Source organism: Apteryx mantelli, chromosome 7 (assembly GCF_036417845.1).
Source record: "Apteryx mantelli isolate bAptMan1 chromosome 7, bAptMan1.hap1, whole genome shotgun sequence".
NCBI lineage: Eukaryota > Metazoa > Chordata > Aves > Apterygiformes > Apterygidae > Apteryx > Apteryx mantelli.
In genome coordinates, this window is record NC_089984.1 from 13,833,431 (window position 1) to 13,855,480 (window position 22,050).

Below are 22,050 nucleotides of genomic sequence, written 5' to 3' on the forward strand. Positions count from 1 at the left end.
TGGCTTAACGTCGTAATGGGTTATTTAGTTTTGTTATCAACCTCTGCTTTCTCAATCTTCTGTCCTGTGAGGAACTGCCATATTCCTCCTCTGTAGTTCTCGTTCCCCAGGGCATACACGAAGGCATCCGCTGTCGGCACGCTCTTGGCAATAACGGCAGGAATCTGTTGTGAGACGCAATACTTGTTAACAGCAAACTCAACTGAGGAGCCAGTGGTCTGGGGCGTAGTTCAGCCTCGGTTCAGTTTCCCTTTACCCAACAAAATGCTTCTCTCTTGGCAGCAGCTTGCTACCCCAAGGAGATGAGACCCCTAAAAGCTATTTGGTCAGTCAGTGGCGCTTACCCAGGAAAGGGTGTCTCCAGGAGAGAGAAGTTCAGTCGGTGCCTGCTGAAACTGAGATGTTTTAGCTGAGACTGAATACCAATGCATGCTTAGGAGGTGCGAATGGTGTGCCATGGCTTCCTTTTGATAGGTAAATGGACAAATATTGCTAACACGTTTTATGTGGGATACTAAATATCTAAATACACTAATGCATTTAGTGACCTGAAACTAGGCTGATTTTTGAGAACTGAATAGAAATTGAAAGGTTCAGTATGACATTGAGACTGCCTCTGGGACTCAGTATAGCCAAGACTTACAGAAAAAAGGAGAAAAAAAAAGTGTAACCTTTAGAGTAACTTTATCAATTGCAACTTCCCTGAGGAGAGGAAAATATTAGAAAAAGAAATGAAACTGTTCAAAATTTGAAAATTGAGTCAGCACTTGACTTTGGGAAGGACACAAAAAGCTCCTGCAAACTGTGAAGCAGGTCAGGCTTAAGGATCTCCCTAATCGACTGCTGAAGAAGAAAAAAATCAAACTTCCTAATTTTTTGTTTGATAAAAGCACTGACTAATGCCTATTGTATTACTGTGCTTAGCTATTTTGCCTTTAAAATGGTAGATAAATAATATGCTTTGAGGAAACAATTTGCTTGTTCTATATGATCTCCTTTCAAACTGCTGGTGAGTAACTTGGTGGTGTTCTATTGGAATGAAGAGAAGAAAGCAAGAACAGTGTCATTTTTTGACTTCCCTCAGATGGCATTGACGTACCATTCGGTATTTTGGTGAAATGAACATCACGTTTTCAACTGCTGCATAGAAGCATAAAAGGCAATAGGGACCCCAGCAAATGACCAGTGTCTTCAATGGTAAACCAGTATTAAACTGAAAAACAAGAGCAACAAATTCCTTTCTATTTCACAACCGCACACTGCAATAAGCAGATAGGACATACTATGAGGTTGTATTCCTTCCTTAGTAGGAAAGGGTTGGCCAGTAGAATATACCGTACCGTGCCCGCTTTGCTATTGATAGTAATGGAGCCGTAGGAATATATTTCCCAACGGTTTGTGCTCTTTCCTCTTCCCCAAAGGCTGCCTATGGAGTAAGCCAGGAAACTCTGTTCCCTGGGAACTGGCATCAGTTGCTCCTGGAGCGAGTTGACAGAGTAAGTTATGCTGTAGTGGTTAAATCAGTGGATCTGCTAACCAAAGCAGCTGTGGTCATTAATAGCTACTGAGGGCAGAGGGCAGTATGCAAGTTTAATAACAGATTGAAAAGGAATGAGATATTGCTGACTTCTTACAGGGTCTTGCAGCAAAAGTGTGGGAAGCCAGTATTGCAGCAAGGCAACAAATGAATGCAGGGGCACTGTGTCCTGTCTGGTTCCTGTGCCCTTGCATGCTAGGGCCTTATCCATGGTTTTCATGGCCAGTAGTTCCTGAGTCCCTTACAAATATTAATCAATAGGGAAATGATATTTTATGCTTACACATTTTCTGCATCATAGCTGGTCTGCATAACTACAGAATATTCTGTAATAGGCAAAGAAAAAAAATCAAAAGCTGTTACGTAAACTCACTGAAAAAGCAGTAGATTTATAATAAAAACTTGTTGAAGTATGTAGAGGACTTGTGTATATTCCAGACAGCTACAAATTCGTCTGCCTGACTATCTCTTTGCCATTATAGCATTCTCCTTAAGAATTAACTGTCTTTATGAAGTTAAGGTGTCAGGCTGTACCAGCCAGCCAAGGGCCGTGCCCTCAGCCTGTATAGGCTGCACATAAGGAAACAAGTTATATAATCACCAAATTGCATTCCCATAAACCTGCCACGCCAGAACAATTCCTTTGTTTCCGGCTCATAAAGATTTCTGAATTTCCTCAGCAGAGTGTAAACATGCCACATTTATAAAGGCACTTTGACCCGCACTGAGCGTCTATGACATTTCTTTGCGGTGTTGTAGTTCTGGAAGACTTTTTCAGTGATAAGCTAAGAGCTCATATGAAAGCAGGTAATAAGATCCTTTCTGAGCAAAGCTACTCTGGGTAAATATTGATATGCAACTAACAAATACTCTGTATACACTGTTTTTTCTTGTGACTAGAATCATAGCAGTGTTGGCTGGGGGGATCCCTGGAGATGGCTACTCCAGCCTGCTTTTTGAAGGGGGACTTTTGCTCAGTGAGGGTGGCTGTGGCTTTGTCTTAGCTGAATCTGGAAATCTCTGAGGATGGAGTTTCCCCAGCCTCTCTGAGGGAGCCCGTCCAGTGCTGCATTACTCTCCTTAGTCAAAAGAATACTGGGAGTTAGCACAGAAGTCTGTGAAAGAAAGCTTCTGTGAAAGAAACGGGGAGAAGGAATGGGGATTTTTGAGGACTGACTCAGATGCAAGCCTATTTTTGGCAAGGCAGTTGCAGGGACTGGGGAAGCTTTCTTACCTTATACTGCCCGCTTTTCTTGAACTTTTGATGTATGGATTGATAGGCAGACAGCATGATGAAGCCCGGGATCATGAAATTGAAAATGGACAGAGCAAAAAGGAATGTGACATAGTTTCTGGAAAGGGTGAGGAAAAAGAACAGACTGTTAATTCCTGTCCAGTGCATCTACATAAATTTAATGTAAATATTAACTTATATTTTTAAAATTGCCAAAACCAGTCCTGTCAACATGCTTTAGATGCAGCATGTTCTGAAGGTCAGCTAGGTTGTGCCATGCTGTTGTGTATGGGACAAACACACAGCGTAGATAACAGCATAGTGTAGATAACAATGCTAGACCTTATACATGCATCAGAACAAAACTATTTGGAAAGAGTTTTGAGTACTAAACCCATAAAAGATGCAGCTTACAGATAACCAGACAAATAAAGCCAGGGAACAAGGGCGAAGAAGAAATCCAAAAGCCAGCCTTCCCCCATGGACCTGTGAAAGCTGCCTCGGTGCTGATTTGGAGCTGTCCCCGCTGTCACTGAGTGTAGCATTGCCCCCAGTTGAGGGCATCTCAAGGTGTGCTTTCCCCAAACTGCTAGGGAGGGAGATCTGTTACAGCAGCAGGCAATAGCTGGTGGCACAGGGGCTAGCCCAGCTGCCCTCCGTAGAGGTTTTGGTGTGTTACCATACTAAATGGTGCACGCGGCTGGAGCGGGGCTGTCCCGTCAGTACGGCGTCCTCCCTGCAGCCCTCCCTCGAGAGCTGGTGGGACGGCTGCTGGCTGGGGATGCTCGGGTGGAGGAGGCCCTGGGGTTTGCTTGTTGCTGGCAAGCACCTCTGCGTGTGCTTGGTGGAAAGCTGCTGCCCGATCCCTGCACGCCTCACCTGTCTCCTTTGCTGTAGTCCAACGTGCAGCAGGTGTGGAGGGGCTCGTAGTCATATTCACCCCACCCCAGCAAGGGCATCACGGACCAAAATGCAGCAAAGAGCCACGCAAACACCACCATTGAGATCGCTGTGCTCCACTGCAGCTTACTTCCTGCAAAAAGAGAAAGCGGGGTCTTAATGTCTGAAAGAAAATGATTGCAGTTTAATATGGAGACAAAGCTGTCCTGCTGTCTATTGCCAAAGCAAAGTGACCTGTCCTCTGAGCCTAGGTGAGAAATAAACAGTTTCTATGTTTTATAGCTTGAAGCTGACCTGAGTTCAGATGAATCAATCTCACATAAAATTTGAGGGAAGATTTTAGACTCTGGGGAAGCAGCAAATTATACTTTGTTTTCATGTGCTTTACTTGCACAAATGCTATACTACTGGTCAGCTTTGTACCGTACTGGAGATGCAGCTGGTGTTACAAACACATTCTTATGTTTTTGGGACATGTTTAAAGACTCAGATGAGGCAAAAAGCAGAAAAAACAGGGAAGGAGATGGAAAACAACAGTATTTTAAAAATTAGAGCCTTGCTGCACAGTGTGAGTCTGATCTGAAGTGTGTCTCTGCACACACTTCCCAGCCACTGCCTGCTTGCTCCAGGAGTGGGGCCCCTGTTTGTTTTATGTGTATCCTGTTCTGAAAATGCTACTCATTGATATATATGTGCATATATATATATATACACACACATCCTGGCAACAGATCCTGTTCTAAAAATGCTGCTGGTAAAATTATTTTGCCCTTAGGATCATTGTTTAGCCTGGAAGGCTCCTTTAGGAGATGAGAATCTCAGCATCAGTAATTTTTTAATAATTTTATAATAAAAATGATCACTTGTGTCCTTCTCATCCAGTTCCATAAAATACCGTTGGAATAGGTCAATGAATTAAATGAAAGATGGAAAACTTTGGAAGATACAGGAAGTATTTCTTCACAGAGAAGGCAGGCAGCCTTCACCACTGCAGCAGGACATTGTGTTAGCTATGCAGACCGCGTGTAAAAAGGCCGGGATAATTTTGTTATCGAGGCTAATGTTCGTTATCATGCTTGTGCTGAATAGCCCATGACGCCGGCTGCACCAGTGAGGAGCACGGTGACTTTGCCCACTGCTTCTTTCTAATCAAATCTCCTGTTAGAGAGAAATAACGATGTAATTTTCTCTGAGGCTAGGAAGCAATCTTCTCCTCTGCCCTTGACAGTAGTGTCGTAATGGGAGGCCAGGAATATTGGGGCCAGTTGTGACTTTTCCTTGAAAGGTGAGCGATTGGAGTTGGCTGGGTGCATGACAGAAGATCAGTCCCGTCCTCTGGTCTGGTCTGGTCTGGTTAATCCTACACTCGTGGGTCAGCAGCGTGCTGGGGGCTGCGTGTGGTGGAGGCTGGCAATCCTCCTAAGGTAGCAGCACCAGGAAAGACCGCAAACTCTGTGGTTGCTCTGTTCCGATTGTACTATCTTTATTTATTTTTAAAGGATAATAATATAGGTGTCTTAATGAAATTGCCCCTTTACAGGAAAGGGGAATCTGCCTCTGTCCTTTTCCTCATTCTCTAGAGGTTCTTCAGGGAAAAAAATTAAAATTTGAATGGCATTAAAAAAAAAAAATAATCAAAGGGGGTCTTGAAAAAATGATGTTTGGTGCAAGTGTTCAAAAATTAGTTTTAGGAAAGAATACTGTATACATTGCAATTTAAATACTAAGGAAAAAGTAAACAAAATGCATTTTATTAAATACTGTATGTTTTATTATGGAAGTTACTGAATATCTGATGATGTTTTTAGTAATTTAAAGCATAATTACTATTTATGAAGAATGATTAATAATAATTGTCTGTCTTTTGTATGATTCCTATATAGAAAATATACTTAGGTTGAAAGGGCTCAAATTATGTTTTGCAATATTGGCATGATATGACTGTAGATGACATCGCTGACCATAACTGACTTAGGGGATGAGAACTCTCTATCAAACTTTTTAGAAATTTGTGATTATTCTTCACCTCCCAGTCCAAAGAAGCTATATAGCAAGAAACCCAGCATATGTATGTATCCTTTCAGAACTGAATCCTATTTAAGTATATGTTCGAACAAGAGCGTTAGTGTTGTTATTCATTGAAAGTTTCCATTTTCATTTGTGTTCTAAATAGCGGCTCTTGTAGCTTAGCTTTACACAACTGTAACTTGAAATTCAACTAGGACAAAGCTTATTACACAAGCTGTCAGGTTTGTTTTGTGTTTTACATATGCTAGCAACTTTTTAAAGGCATTATCAAAAGCAGCTGCAATGAAACCTGGATCTGAATTGTTTCTTTTAAACCAAGCTCATGACAAAAGCAGCTTTATCGCTTTGGGAATATGATTTTGTAAGCGGTAAGCCCTCCTGATATTCTGGAAAAAATGAACTAAGTCTTTTTTTTTGTTTTTGAGCCAGAGAGCTTGTCAGGTTCCATAAAATAGATAAAAGTTATCTATTGTGGTATCTTGTGGCAAAAACTTTACTTTCTTTCTATCCTTTTATTTCATGGAGTTTTGCAATATCATGAAGGTCTCAAAACACAGTCAGCCCTGACCTACGAAGTATGTCGTTACTGGGTCCTAACCACACACAGTCGTCTTAGGAGTCTTCGTATGTCAGGGAAGGATCGTTGTCATGACAAAATTTGCCCTCAGCCGCTGGAAGGTGTTGCTGAAACATCTGAGGAAGCCGGCGAGCGGCCGATGCCGCCGGCCGCACGTGCAGAAGGCGGGAGGAGAGGGCTGCGAGGGAGGCTGGGGCTGCCCCGCGGGGAGCGTGCCCGGGGCCCTTTGGCTGGCCCGCGCCGGCAGGGGGGCTCGGGGCTGCCATCCGAAGGCTCTGCTGCGGTCGGGGGGAGGCTGGTCCCCCCGGGCGCGGGGTATCTCCTGGCGACACTCAGACCTGCGGGGGCATCGATGCCCCTGCATGGGGGCGGGGGGCACGGTTGGCCAGCGAGCGGCGGCGGCTGGGGAACGTGGCAGCATGGGAACCAGGGCCCACGCGCCGGCGACCCTCCCACAGACATCTCGCTTCTCCCACTGGTCGCCCTGTGACCCCAGCTGTCTCTGCAGGAACCAAAAGGCAGAGTCTCCTGTTGGTGTTCAGGTGCTTGGACAGCCTTTAACTGCTGACTTATTTTCCTTCCTGCTGGGGAACTTGTTTTGAGGACACGTGCTGCCTCTGAAATCCTGCCTTATCTGAGGTCAAGCTTGTATGGAAAAGCCGGGGCAGCCCTCGTGTTGCCAGTGCTCTCCACCTCTCCCGAGTCTTTCACAACAACTAATGTTGCAGTGCACACGCCTGGCTGATGACTAACAAACTGTGCAAATCCTTGTTGGCATTTTAAGTCCTGACCTGATCACTGTGCGTTATTAAGCAGCATAACTCTTGAGCCACTGAGGGCTCCTGAGTTGGCCATACCCAGCCTGAAAATCCCCAAGCAGATGTGTGTCGGCACCAGCAGAGCTCCAGTGGCTCATCACTGTGCAAAACTTATTTAATTGGATCCTACTTTTGCTCTCTTGATGGCCTGTCTTTCCTCCTAGTCCGTGTTCCCCCATGCTGGGCACAGCTGGTTAGCCTGCCCTGTCATCGGGGCCACCAAGGGGGAGAGCAGCCGTGTCACCGTGCCGGGAAGGTGAGGGGTGCGGGGACTGCCCTGCCCTGCTGTGACCTCCCCTGGCCGGGGGGATATGGGTGAGCACGCTGCCCAGCGAAGGCACACGTGCGGGGGAAGAGAAAATCAGGAGGCCTGCCTGCCTGCCTTTGAAGGGCAACTTTGAAATATTTTCTCTCAGGAGTGATTTTAATGAGGTTTTCTGTGTTTTTAAATCTTTTTTAATTGGGAAAGTACAGTCTATAAGAAACTCTAGGGAAAAAAATCCCAGTGCTTTTAGCTCTGCAGCCTAACTACGTGTGCCAGGCTTAACTACCTCTCTGACGCAGGTGAGGTGGTCCTCCCGCCTGGCAGAGCTGTGCCTCGCTGGTCTGCGGAGGACAGTGGGTCTGCAATGCTGAACTGAAACAGTTGTATCTCTGCTAGTTTTTTCCTTAATTGTGGGGGGCTTTTGCTTCAAGATTTGCACCTCTTCTATAAAAATTGTAAGAAAAAGTTTCTTAGTTACTTTTCCATGGAGGTTAGGGAATTCCATTTTTTATTAAATGTGGAATAAAGGACAGTGTGTCAGGAACATGATGCAGCCTCAAGAGAATCCAGAAACTGAGGATCAGAAACTGTAATAACCATATCTCCTGCAGTGCAAGTCTTGGCAGCCAGAGTTTGGAAAGCTTGCTCTGAGGCTGGGTTCCTATATTCTGTGTCCTCACATTTAAGAAATCCCATTTTGGGCACTAGAAACTGGTAAAACAGAGATTCAGAGCTTACAAAACTAATTTTCCTGGGGGTGGGAGGACACACCACTTTTTGCAAAACAGGGATAATAAAATGGCCACAAGGCACAGTGGTATGTTTAGTGCTGGTAAAGCACTTTGAGATACTTTGGAACTAGATTAGTGCTAATAATTGTTTGGGGGGCTTATTACTGGAACAAAAAACACTCCAGAGGCTCAGCAGACAGGTTAATCGCTGAACTGACGCAACCCTCTCCCTGTTCTTGGGACAAGTCATGCCGTAGCAGCAACGCTTACGCTTCCCTGCTTGTGCTTGCTGCCCCGGGCCTTCTGCGTTACCTGTGCTGCACTTGAGATTTTTTTTTGGGGGGGGATGCTGGTGAAATCAGCTGCCTGTTGGCCCTCCAGAAAGCATTTCATGGCAAATCAGAAATAGTAAAAAGAGATGGCCAAAAACGTATGGAAGTTAAATGAAACAAACTCAATATCATTTCCGTTTTCTGGAGTACATTTCACTGAGAACCCAGATAAAATACTTTAGGTACAAGAATGATGAAAGACTCATGCTCAGTCCACATGGCAAAAGCGTGCCCTGCTCTGAGAGGGCACGGCAGCGCCAGAACAAGCTGGGAACAGTTTTTCTTCTGCATAATAGGTCCTTGCTTTACTCTAAATGCCTTTTTTTGGCCTGATAAAATTTAACATAGTAGTCATGCAGGTCCTAATTCAGTTAAATGTGTATGTTTTAAGTTCAGTATATGCTTAAGGATATAATTCTTAATTAGGGCCCTCTGCTGGCAATCTGGCCCTATTAAGTCTAATCACTCTTGGGCTCTGGCTTTCTCTCCTTGAAAATCAGAAGGAAAGTTTCTGTTTTCTCATACAGTCAAATATTAATACAGGGGATTTTAAACACCTTCTGTAAGACTGTTTTGTAACAGAAAGAGGTCACTCATAAACAAAAACCATAATCCTTTTGATTATGCTAGCTAGTTTTCAGTGACATAATCATATACTATTGCTCCATCTGCAGTCTTTGAAAACTTTTATGAATTTAGATTTTTTTTGAAGATTTACAAATTGGTCCAGTATTAAACTGATTTTCATAGAAAGAGCAAAAAATACATCTCTGACACAGTGGCTACCTTTCAACTAGGTTTCAGACTGATGTTCAAAAGGAATTTCTCAAACAAAAGGCCAGCAGGATTTTCTAAGATGGAGAAGAAGAAATCCCGTTTCTTCGTTCCTGCAAGTAGATAAATGGTAATAGCTGAAACTTTCCAGAACATTCTGGCTCATGCTGGACATGATGCATGGCAAATAGCACTTAAAACTGGCAAATTCTGGCAAAGATGGAAATATCTGAAAAAGTTATATAAGGGGAAATATCAGTCATAACTAAAATACATGTTGGTACCTTCTTCATCTGCAGTGCTAAAGGCACCGGTCACTGGTGCTCAGAAATGTTCATTTTTTGTAGGAATAAGAAAGCTGCACTGCATAATGGCTTCTTTTGTGCATGTTATTAGAAACAGCTCTTTAAAATGCCTATAGAAAGGGATTTTTTTTTACTCTATTAATTTTTTGCTGTGGTTCTCCGCAGTCATAAAACTGTCTTGGCAATTACCTCCTGCTTCAGTGAAAATGCAGAAAGGTCTGAATAAACATTGGCATTTCTGCAGGGAGGCGCCGATGTGGGTGCAAGGCATGACAGGACGGCTGCACTCAGGGTGACAGGACGTACGCGCTTATTCCTCATTTGACAGAGCTGACAGCTACAACTGGAGCAAATGGTAGTTTTCTGTCGGTGAATATTGATAAAACAACCTAGATTTCCCTGAGTGGTAAGGGTTATATAAAACTCACTGCAGTTCTACTTCTTGTAACTGAATGCTCGTATGAAATCCCTGCTGGTTTTGTTCATCTTTCCTTTCCTAATATTGAGAAAAGTACTGACATAAATCTCTTCAGATTTGCCATTTCCCCCTAATCCTTAGATGCAGGTATAAAATCCCCTAAATTTTTCTTTCCTTTTTAAACTGCAACCATATACCTTGGTTGTGAAAGGAAACAGCTGACCTGGCTCCTTCCCCCCACCGCCCGCTCACTCCAGCGTGCCCCTCTCAGCCAAAACGAGCCACTCGTTAGATCCAAGTAACTTCAGCAAAGACGTCTCCTTCGTACATGGCTGCCTGCTTCGAGGCAGCTGGCCGCACTGCTCTTCCCACCGGCTGCTTGCCGTCTAAGCCCAAGCTCCAGCCAAGTCTCTTATAACTACTGGTTCCTTCCTCCCTTGGTACGTTAAGGGCATAATCCAGGGCGTCCCCTGCTCCCCATGTGAATAACTAGGGAGGCAGAGCTAGCAGTGTCTGTACTTTGATGTGAAATGTCATCTTTTGCCCTAAATGCTTGGCTATTGATAGACAGGTCCCTCAGAGTTTGCCCTTATTTCATTAGCTGTCAAAACTGCTTCTGTTTTCTCTTTTTTCTCCCTAATGATCAAATTTTGAAATAAAAACATCTGTTTTCCTGTGTTGTTGTTGATTGAAATAGTTATTCAGCCCCCTCAGATTCCCCTGCCTTTTCTCTTCCTATTGCATACTTCTAGTAAATGTTCTCAGGTTTTTGTAGTCCTCTCCTCCTTGCTATAAAAGTAGGGTCTTGCAGGCTTTTGGAAGAAAATAATTGGCATGACCAGTAGGACATTCCTGTGTTCAGGCTGTCTCGTACAATGCAGATGCTGCTGTTCTGATTCTGAACATATTTCAGTGTGAGGTTACCAACATGGGATTACTTCAGATTTTTAGCCATTCTCTCTTTACTGGTGGCATATTGAAGTAAGGTTTCATAATATGTTATGCCTATCTATCTATGTAATGTTTTAACATAATATATATTTTAAATCAAAGCCACATTAAGGGGATGAAATTATTGTCTGGGAGAAAGAAAGGTAGAGGGAGAAGAATAAAATGTCTTAAAACTCTAGCTTCTGTCATGTGTGATGGTCATATTGGTTTTTTTCCATGTGTCAGTCAATAGCAGCCTGTTCTTTGATGAGTGACTTGTCTTGTTATCAATATACCTTAGGCTAGTGCTTCTTCACTGAGAGTTGTGTTGACCTCCAAATTCAAGAATTTGGTCAATTTTCAGGATGTTGCTGAATGTATTATTTGTGTTATTAGCATCCAGAATGGTTGAAAAGTCCCATTTTTTTTTCTAATCATCATAGTAATTCCTCACATTCTCATCAGCTCTTTCTTTTTCAAAAATATCTCTTGATACTTGATAATCAAACATCAGTTAAGGAATGCCACAACAAAAGCTTTCTCAGAAACTAGTAGAACATAATGAAAATATTATAGAGGATGATGCAATTGAGTCTAGGAAGAGTACAGGTTCCTGGGATGAAGATAAAAGATAGATGCCTCTGTTTGTAGGGAAGGGAGTTTCATACTGTCTGTATAGGCATGCAGCTCGCACCTGTGGTAACAGGATTTTAATGTATGGATTGAGAACACACTGTAGCCTGCAGGCATGGTATATCAGATCTATGAAATACAACTTAATCTTCCTTGCAATCAGCATGTGAAGGATGAAATGAGAAACTCCCTGGTCTTACTGGAATAGCCACAGAGCTTGAGCTTTTAAAACCTTCTGTTCTTGTTTAGCTTTTTGTTTGATAATAGCAGTAATAGCAGTACTGTTTGGTTATCACTAAGTAATAATTTGAGCAAAATAGAGAAGTTTGTGCCCTTAGGGCCCATCTGCCAATGCTTTTAATGTAATACATTCTTGACTGGAGGAGTGCATGACACAAAAACATTAAAGTCAATGCTGCAGAGAGCAGAATGTCTTTCCAAAGACATGCTTATTTTCAGGCTGTCTTGTGAAATGTAGATACTCTTCTAGCTCTAAATGTACTTCAGTGTCCAAGGGGTTTTGGTATGGATGGAGCTTGCAGGCTGCGTTATTTGGAGCCTTTGTATGGGCATGAAAAAAGCATTTCCTTGCCTGAGCTGAATTCTTGACAAAAGTTTCAGAATAAAACGTTGGCAACCTTTCTGTGCTCGATGGGTTCATCAGACTGAACATGTTCTCTGTGTGCTCTGGGTCTGTTTTACCACTTGCTGCTTTAATCATACAGAAGCAAAGTCTAAAAGGCCATGTGTGTGAATGCTAAGGGAGGATGGGATCGAAACACTGCAGCTCAACAATTTCTTCCCCAGCCAATTTTTATGCTTTTTCTTAGAAAATATTCTGTGAAGCGGTTTGAGCATTTGTGCTTTAGCACAAGAAAAGGAAGGCCACATTCATCTGTCAACATCTAGCAAAGAGGAAAAAATGTTTTTTGGGAGTGGTGCTGTCACACAAGGTTCCCTGGAAAGAGCCTGGCTTTAGCAGGAAACATGAAAGATGCAGATCCTCCTGGGAACCTGGACTTTGCCAGCTTCAGCTGGGAGAGCTCCAGCATGACTGCTGAAAATGGCCAAACAGTTCAGATTATGGTATGTTCATTTACTGCCTGAGATTTCCTGCTAGGAAGTCCAGCAAAATAAGTTTGTTGCATGTTTTGTCTCTTCCCCTATTCCTAATGAGGGCCTAATAATGTGTTTGTCACTCGGTGCTTTCCTAATAACTTTTGAAAATATTGGCTGTTTTGAACTAAACTGGAAAGGGAAGTGGGAGCTTACAGATATGAAATAGCTGCAATTACTGTGAAAAAAGGTGTTTGGGGAGAGGCAAGACACCATGAACGCACTCTTACGGCAGGCAGCATGAGCCTATCTAATTAGACACAAGAAAGCATCATCCCTGTGCACCAAATTCATAGGAAAGCAGGTTTTGCCAGTTCCAGTGCTTACAAGACTGCTAGTTTGTTTTACAGCAAATAACAACATCTCTTTTTGCGCTTCCTAACTTCCGCCATAATGGGATACAGTTATTCTCCTGTTCTCTCCAGCCACAGCACTGGTTGGTGTGCAGTTTGGCTCCCAGCACAAATTCTAACAGCCTCAGGATAACCGTGTCCCTGCAAACACCCAATCCAACTCAGAAGTCTAGGTTGGTAGAAATTCCTACTCACTTAAGTGCATGTACAAATCCAGCACCGCCAAAGTTTGGGACATAGTTCTCTGACAAAAGACAGTACATATCTATCTCTACAAATCCATGTACTTTAACATTTCTATAAATCCTTATCTTTCATCTAATTCAAAAATCTGTTTTCATAAGGCCATAAAAAAGAGAAATTTATTTTCCTGGGTCTATCTCCCTTTCAAACATTAAATTTTCATTAAGTTCAGCTAAGGTGTCAGAAATTGCAAGAAAAACAAAAAGCAGCCTTCACTAAGAGAAGAAAAATAACATATTCCTCCTCTATCAGTGCTTGAAGAAAGCTCCACCACTTTTATTGAAGCTTCCAGATAATTTGTTCCTTGCTTTGGAACAACTGTACTAAACCCCAGTCTCCAAAGGGAGCCTGGGATGTAATTTGGCCCTCGGAAGTGGTGCTTGTGCCCCAGAGCACCTGCATGCTGCGTAACAGGGCTGTTGCCTTCTCCCTGCCCTCTAGCACTGCTGCAGATGTGCTGCGCTCTCGGCTCGGATCCAGCTGCACAGTCTGTAGAGGCAGACTCTGCACCCACGTAGAATTTATCTGGAATCAATAAACTCTGCATGGGCATGAAGATCTGTTTGGTACAAAGCAGGGTGTTGGATGGAAGCCCAGGGAGCATAGATTTTTCTTTAATATGAGGTGTCGGATGTTGTTTGGGACACTGATGATTACTTACGGAGAAGGCAGAAGCTTTGGAATAGGATCAGGATGTGGAGGTGTTCTGGAAGAGGAAACATCCTGAGGGGGGTTGGTTAGTGTTCCCTGTATGGGAAGGGGTCCCTTGAAGAGAAAGTTTATTTATCTCACAAACTAGAGATAGAACAAATATAGACATATGTATAAAATATGCAGATAATAAAGTATGTGTTTGCTGGGATTCTTTGAAATCTAAGCATGCTGCCTTTTAGCAGGATGTGGGTAACGCTGCTAGGTAAACGATAGCGCTTACTCGTGCAATAGTGATGGTACCGGTCCCAGGCAACTGCAGCGCTGGAGCTGATGCTGGCTAGTGCTGTCAGGAAGCCCTGGAATCCATGAATTTGACAGCCGTCAGAGCCATAAGGCCAGTACCTGTCAATGAACAAGGAATGCATTAAGAAAGTGGTAAAAACGGCTGAAGACCTGTTTGGAAATTGTGTTAATGGAGGGGGAAAAAATGATAGCCTGTGCATGTGCTTTGCCAGTCTGAGGAACGTTTCCACTGTGAAAGGCATTACTGTGGTCACCTTCAGGTATTTGCCAGTACTTAGCTTGCTAAGGTGTCTGATATAGTACAACAGCTCTATTTTTGCGGAGAGAAGAAAACAACCCTGTATTTATCTGTTAGGGAAGGCTGGCTTTTAAATTGAAATCTTCCAGGTCCATTTCTTCCAGGTACCTGTACCTTCAAAATCTTCACCCACTAGGAGTAGCCAATTTGTCAACGTGAAAGTAGCAAATGTGTAATAAACTTTTTCAAAGTCAGTGGAATACAGTTCCACTTTTTTGCACACCATGGAGCACAGTACAAAAGCTCACAACAAATAAAAATTACTCCAGATAGCAAGACTGATGCCTCCAAATGTATTTGCAGACCTAGAATGGAAAGAAATATGAGATGATCTCACACAGCAGGCATCTGCTGACGTGTACCTTCAATATCATGGTCACCCATGGCAAAGAGCCTTGGCCTTTTTTTTTCTTTTTGCCTTTGTCTAACATGATTCTTCTGTTTGTAAACTGCTGCTGACTATCTGTGAAGTAGAAATCTTCAGCAATCTCCTTTTTTATGTATTTATACTACACCAGTGTAATTCATTATGAGACTATCTCTGGAAATCCCTTTGAACAGGAGATAGCTGACTTCCCGGGAGGCTGCGTAACTTCTGCTCCCATTTAAAAGAAAAGGGCCTGCAAAGGCTCCTCGTCTTGTAGAGCCCATTTCTATTGCAGTGCCTTTGGAGCCCACCAAATCAATCCTGTGGATGGCCACAATATCGCAGATACCAAACAATCTGCAGCTATTTATGTTAGCAGCTGGTGGCTAGAAAGGGGGACACCAGCTTTCAGATAGATAACATGAAGTCTTATCATGGTTTCACTGACCTGCTGTATTGCTAATGTCCCTGGGGTTCCCAGTCATGAACTAGGGTCTTACTGCAGCATAAGATACAAAACAGAAAAAGGTAGTTCAAGTTTCCCAACAATTATTACTGCACTTCCTATTCCCTTTGCAATTATGGTGCTGATATACTATGAAGCTAAACTGAATTTCTGAAAGGTTAGAACCAAGTTCATTTTTGATGTATTGACCTTAGCTTCTTAGCTCCAGCTCAGAAAAAGCATCTTTATTGACTTCAGTGAGACATGAGTATCTGGAACAGGAATGACCTATACCTGTGGTAAAGCAGTTCTTGCATAGGGCCTCATTGTAGCTGACTATTGACTTGTTAACTTGCAAAAATGTTTTTATATCTGTTAAGAGAGAAGCAAATTGTCACTTTCCGGCTTGAAATGTTTTTCTCTTGTCTAGTAAAGCTATTTTCAAGGTTTAAAATATGCTACTTAGGTGGAATTATTCATCAGCTGTCTTATAGAGTGTGGTTTTTTGCAATTTGGTTTGCTTTTGAGTTGTTTGTTGTAATTATTCATTTAAATGCTTCATATTGTTTCTGTCCCCTGATTAAATGACTGACATCTGTGAAAATGTGGAAAATCAAATGTGTCATAACTAATGTGAACCTCTTGAGAATAGGTCTGCATTTTCATTTTCCACAAATTTCTGAAATAAATGCTTTAATGGAAAAGTTTACAAAGAACAGGAAGGCTTGCAAATAACTTTGGGGTCAATCTGGAGGTTTAGCTGAAAGAAAATGTGTGGGTATTACATTATTCAGCTAGCTTTACTGTAATTACTGATAAAACTGTGGTTAAATATTTCCTATAATTAATCTTCTAGGCAGTGGTAGTAAAGTCTACTTTTTTATCTGCCTGGTAGAAATGTATGTTTAGAGTTTTATTTTGCACTTTAAGATTGAAAGAATGAGAAGGTTGGTTAGCTGGTATGCTAGAATCACTTAATTAATTTTGACCCTTTAAGGCTTTAGTTGTTCATTTTATGTGGTTCTGTTGAGCATCCTTTAGGAAAAAGAAGATATACCTTAGGAAGCTGGAAAAGGCAGCAATGAACGCATTGATGCAGATCCCACAGTCAGCCAGTGCAATGCTGAGAACCAGCAGATTACTGGGTGTTCGGAGTTCTTTGATTTTTCGGAAAGAAATAATTGTCAAGCCATTCAGACAGAACCCAAGCAGGGCTGAAAAACAGAATTGTTTGGCATGATTCAATTGGAAATGGGAAATACCGACAATGGTTCTGCTGTTTTCTTTAATGAAATAGCAATAATTACTATGGAAACTTATAGCTACCATGTAGTGGTTGCTGGTGTCTGCACCCAAGTAAATAAAAGACTTTCAGGGGAAAAGTCATGGGTGGCAGCTGAAGCCAAAGCTTTGAACTGCATCAGGGCATCAGGGATGTGGCCACTTGTGGAGCAGAAATGGTTTTATTTTATTTTTAATTCTGTATTTTACTTGACAGAGAAACCTGTTTGCCAGGTTCCATCGAAGGACTCATGAGTTGGAGCAAGGTGGATGCAAAGGAGGCAGTTTCAGAGGGGCCAGCAACCAGCAGGCACTGCCGGCCCACACCTCTTGTGCTGTGTCTTTGGTAGAGAAATGGGTCGTGTTTAGTATCCGTTGTAATGTGCTTTTTGTGGTTAAGCAGAGAAATTCCTCAGCCGTGTTTCAGTCAGCCTGCCTCCCTTCAGGCTTCTGCCTAAGGTTAACCTAGACAGCACTTCAATCACAGCAGCTCAATCTTATTACTGCGCTTCGTCAATAGACTATACATGGAAAGGAACAATCTAATTATAAAAAGCAGTCCCTGATAGATTTTATAAAGTAAGTTAATGTTAGTCCTCAGAGAGGAGCATTCAAATAACCCCACTTATTCATCCAGCATGGAGCTATGCTATCCTGAACCCTATCCTTCACAGGTTTAAACTCGAGCTTTGTCCTTTAATGTCCTTTTCAAGATGACCTGGATTATTTTAGCTCTGATGAGGCTCTGACTCAACATCACATCTCCAAATCTAACTTAGATGAGAGGCAGTACATCTTTTTCTTTGTGTTCTTCTTGGAAATAGAAATTATGTAGCAGAGAAGAAAATCCATATTTCCTGATTCTGTAAAATAGCATAGTTACTTATGCTCGTTGTCTTAATTCTGCAGTTGCATAAGATGGATGATTTTGTATAGTAAGAAATCCTGTGCCCACTTTAATTGCATTAATGGCTGATGGCATAACCATAGTAACAGCTGAAGTGCTTCTTTCATTACACAACAGATAACAAAATGTTTTCAGGAGGAATATTTGGAGCCATTTGAGATGTGCTGTTCTTATTTCTTCCATGCCAGCTTACCTCCCATCTGCAGGATAAAGCTGCTGCCAACTCTCCCAAATCCAGTCAAGCCTTTTGGGGGAGTGACAATATTTAGAGCAGAGCTGAAGTGTTATTACTACATCAACTTTTTTTCTGGCTTTTCCCTCTTTTTAGAAGGTCCAGGCTTCCCTGCACACCTCTGTCTTAAAGGCTGGCATGAGTGTGCATGCGGACAAATTATTAAATTAAAAAAAAAAAAAGCTTCACATTTCCATTTCTAACACAGCAAATGTGTCCACTTAATGAAGTGAATGCCAAAAGGTTTTCTTCCTTCCCCGTGCTTTTTTGCAAGCTGCACTTACAAACTGCAGCAAAAAGAAAGTGTTCATTGCCTTTGCCTCAGAGCCTCTAAGAAGGTGAATTAGTCTTTAATTATTTAGTTTGATCTTCTGTCTAGTCAGATGACAAAGATAATGTATTACTGCCAAACCGTTGAGCACATTCTGTCTAAAACCCTACAGAAAATACTCGACAATCATACTGTTAGCTTTGTTTAATAAAACATAAATAGGTTAGACCTTATATAGTTTTAGGCGAAGGTCTGTTACCAGCAGGTAATTTGCTTGGACATCAACAGCTGAATCCTTTTGTCTTCTGACAGCTTGTGGCACAACATGCTGTGTGTCTCTGTGTGCACGTACTTTCTTACGTATTTCTGTAAATATGCCCTGTAGGCTGGCTTACGAGAATTTGCCTTAACAGTTTTGCAGTCAAGAACTCTGATGTTGCTTCACTATCTACTGTGGTAAAGCCACCATTTTAAGCAGGGCCAAGAGTGACAAACCTGCATCTAAGTCATCCAAAAAAGTATAGACTGGGCTTCAGGATTAAGGTATCTCTAAATGTTCACTGGACGCCTGTCCATCTGGCAAATTTAGCAGTAGTGTAAGGATATTAGGTATCTATGCAGTAAATAGGGAAAACCAAGTTGAAATAGCACGAGCTAACTCAAGTCTCCATAAAAATTAATACCAAAAACAGCTCTGAGATTTGGAAAGTTCAGCTGAAAAGTTTATAAAATGTATTTTATGTATCCTTGTCATCTCTAAGCAGGTATTAAGCTAGGCTAGGCTGAAAAAACAAACTCTGAAAAGACTAAAGTAAGGAATGTGTGTTTTGTCTGGCAGTAGCTAGAAGGCAGATATGCCCCGCGACTAGCCACTGAAGTGTGATTAAAAAGTAAGCGTTATTATTTCCCAGCCAGAGAAAAAAGCAGCCGAGCTGTGTGCTCATTTCCAGCTGACAAGTCACCGGCAGACGCCAGTGCCCTGGCAGGTGCACGGTGCTTGGGGCTGGGCCAGGCGGCGGTCGTGAGCTGCCTGCAGACGAGCTATTCCCCATGCAGAAACTCGGCTGTCACCCTCCGCTGACACCATCCCCACCAGTGTCCATCCTCCTGCCACTTCTTCCCTTTCCGATTATGAAGAGCAAAGTCACACAGTGACCCACCCACCAGGCCTTACAGATGGCTGGATGGCTTTTGGCCAGTTTTAGCCCTAAACTCTCAATCTCTTTAGGCCACGGTGCAGCAACTGGCTCTTGGGCCACTTTCTTCCAGCCATAAAAGCTGTTTCTTCTCCTTTTTTCCAGACGTAAAAGCTTTTTCTTCTTTCCTTTCTCCAAGGAAGGGTTTCTGACACAGATCTCCAGCTGTGCTCTGCAGGCAGATATGGTGCTGCTTCCCAGCAGAGCTCTCCTGTCCCTCATTTGTGCTGGACCGTTTCAGTGAGTAGAGGTGCTCACCTGTAGGGAGAGGGCTTCTTTCTCCCCATGCTCGGCACTGACAGGGTGAGCTAACGAGCACTGTTTCCATTCAGACAGCACTTAGGGCTTCTCCTCCTCTGCTGTCAAGCCCTGCGATGCCAACATCCCCGACTGAGTGGTGTTGTGCAGAGATGGGGTCCCAGTCCATGAAAGGGACCAGAACAGAGGCCAGTGACTGACACTGATGTATTCATGGCTACAAGCATAGCCTTTGCTAGCTGCCAGGTAGATACAGATGCACAATTTTGTTACAGTGTCCCGATAAAGTGGCACATGGATTGAAAAGCCCGTACTGGTTAAATTAAACGAATTCTATCTCCTACTTCTAATTTCACTTCTTAACACTGTGAAAGCTTTCGAATCTCATGCAAGTACATTTCTGTTCCTTACTGTTACCAAGCAGCCATTAATTGCAACTCTACCGAAACAATCTGAATGTATGCTAACAGTTAACAGGCTATTTTGGACCGATCATCTTTGATTATAAGACGGCCATCACAGCCAACAAAATAAGCAGCCAAATATTATTAAGGGATCATCAGTCAGTTCAGCATCCTTCCTCTGAAGAAAATAAAATTGCATTTAGAAGTCAACAACAAAATCTTACATCCCAAATTCTTGCTAAGAAACCTAAGTAGCAAGTATTTCCCCTCCACAGTGCAGCTCTATATACAGAGCAGATCTTCATTGCAAGCAACTTGCAGCCCACCCTGATTTACTCACCAGAAGTACTGCTGATGTAGCCATAGTAACCACAACAGGTCTGGGTCAGTGTATCACAGATGCTGCTATTTTCTCCAATTTTCCTTGTCTGCCCCCCAACACCTCCCCCTGGATAATAAGGGGAAAAGAATCCTATTTCCGCTGAAGTCCCACACCGAGCTTACCTTCCACCAGCAAGGCAGTGCCAATGGCAAACACCTCTAATTCAGTGAAGCCTTCAGGGAGAAGGTATGAAGTGACCATACTTGCAATCAAAATGCCAATAAATTTAACCTCTGCACTCTGTTTTAGCTGTGGGGCTGCCTTTTCCCTGGATCCCCCTTCTTCCACTAGCCCAAGGCAGCTTCCTTCTTAAAGGACCGGCTCACGTGCAGACACATGCTCACTATTATATAAAAGCTTTGGGTTTTTTACTCCCACCACTACAATCCCTGCAAGAATGTCATTAATGATGGGGCTAGCATCAACCCGCACGCCCCCTTCCCCTGCAAATCGTATTTCAGACACCAGCAAAATGAAAGCATTCATTGCAATTACAGGAAGTCTTTGTAGAGACAAGATTAAGAACTCTGTCCAGTTAATTTTGCAACACTGAAAAAGAATTAAAGCTTTTGGAATGAAGGAAACACGTCATGTATAATTGGGGAGTGACCTGAAAAACAAAGGGGCCCTCATTCAATTGGTAATTAGGGGAAAAGTATGAACCAAGAATTTCTGCAGCATATAGGTTTTCCCCTCACTCATTTTTTAGAAACTGGGCAGTGTATTTTTGTGGCAATAACTGTTCTGTATAATAGCATCACTCCTTAATAACTCGGGCTTAATTTAAGATGCACACTTGCACGGCCTGACTACAGGCAAGCCCGTGCTAATTACTGATTTTGGACCCCGGACATACAGGGATGTGTGCGAGTTGCCTGGTGGTGAGTGCTCAAAGGAATACCTTACTGTCCTTTCCAGGGCTGGGCTCCTGGTGCAGTGCGTCTCTGGAGTATGGGTGATGTGCGGGCTGCCCAGCCTGCGGATCCGCACATGACAGCCCTCTTCCCCCGCCACGAGCAAACCCACATGGTCCATCCAATACGTAGCACCTGGTCACCACGCACCTTTGTCGTGCCCTGCCAAAGTCACTGATTTTCTCTTCCTTTCTGGTACTATTGACTGATTAAAGCTTTGGGAATTTGAACACTTGAATCCTGCAGAATAGAAGCCAGCAGCTCCCGGAGTCTAGTTGAAACAAATGGTACTTTTTAGCTGTGAAACTATTTTTCATGTCATTTTCAATGCTTGTCCATGAAAAGGGAGCAACTCAGCCATACTTCTCAATTTTTAGCCTACGTTTAGTGTAGCAATACCTAGAATACCAACTGGATATGGCTCTTTTTTTCTTTTAAATGGTATTTCACTCCATCCTTTTTAGTGCATTCATTTTCTTTTTCCTCCCTTCTCATTCTTTATTGTAGATTAACTGCTACTGTTCCGTGGACCTTCCCGTTGTCCTAACTGATAAGAAGATACTGCTAGCAGGATAGTTGCTATTTTGACACACAACCTTCTTTGTCCTCATAATCCTGTGCAATGGGAACAAAAAGGGAGTTGAAGCACAAGGCACATTGGCTTCCTCCAGCCAAAGTGTACTCACTCCAGCTCTGCGCCATGCTACCGTGGCTCTTGGTTGATTCAGAGGTCAGGCAGAGTGAAATTGCACCTGATGTGGCCAGTGCCTGCTCATGGCTTTCCTGACTGTGCAGCAGAGGCGCATTCCCATCCAGGGTTCCTGGTTGAAGCCAGTGGTATCGGAATTTTTTTTAGTTTTCCTGAAATTCATGCTTACAGGCTGTGATGCCCAGGAGGACTGATAGGGGCTTCAAGGCTCTTGTGAAGCCATCTTACTGTCTTT

The 22,050-nt window shown here is 42.9% G+C and overlaps 1 protein-coding gene across 1 annotated transcript; it reads right to left on the bottom strand.

The window, feature by feature from the left end:
* Positions 1–20: 20 nt before the first annotated feature.
* Positions 21–20,393, bottom strand: RGR (retinal G protein coupled receptor). Its single transcript, XM_013961484.2, has 7 exons — positions 20,315–20,393; positions 16,319–16,475; positions 14,129–14,250; positions 3,651–3,804; positions 2,772–2,889; positions 1,100–1,213; positions 21–164 (listed from the first exon to the last, which is right to left on the bottom strand). Exons 1-7 carry the CDS (start codon positions 20,391–20,393, stop codon positions 21–23), a joined length of 888 nt encoding a protein of 295 aa, XP_013816938.2.
* Positions 20,394–22,050: the final 1,657 nt, after the last annotated feature.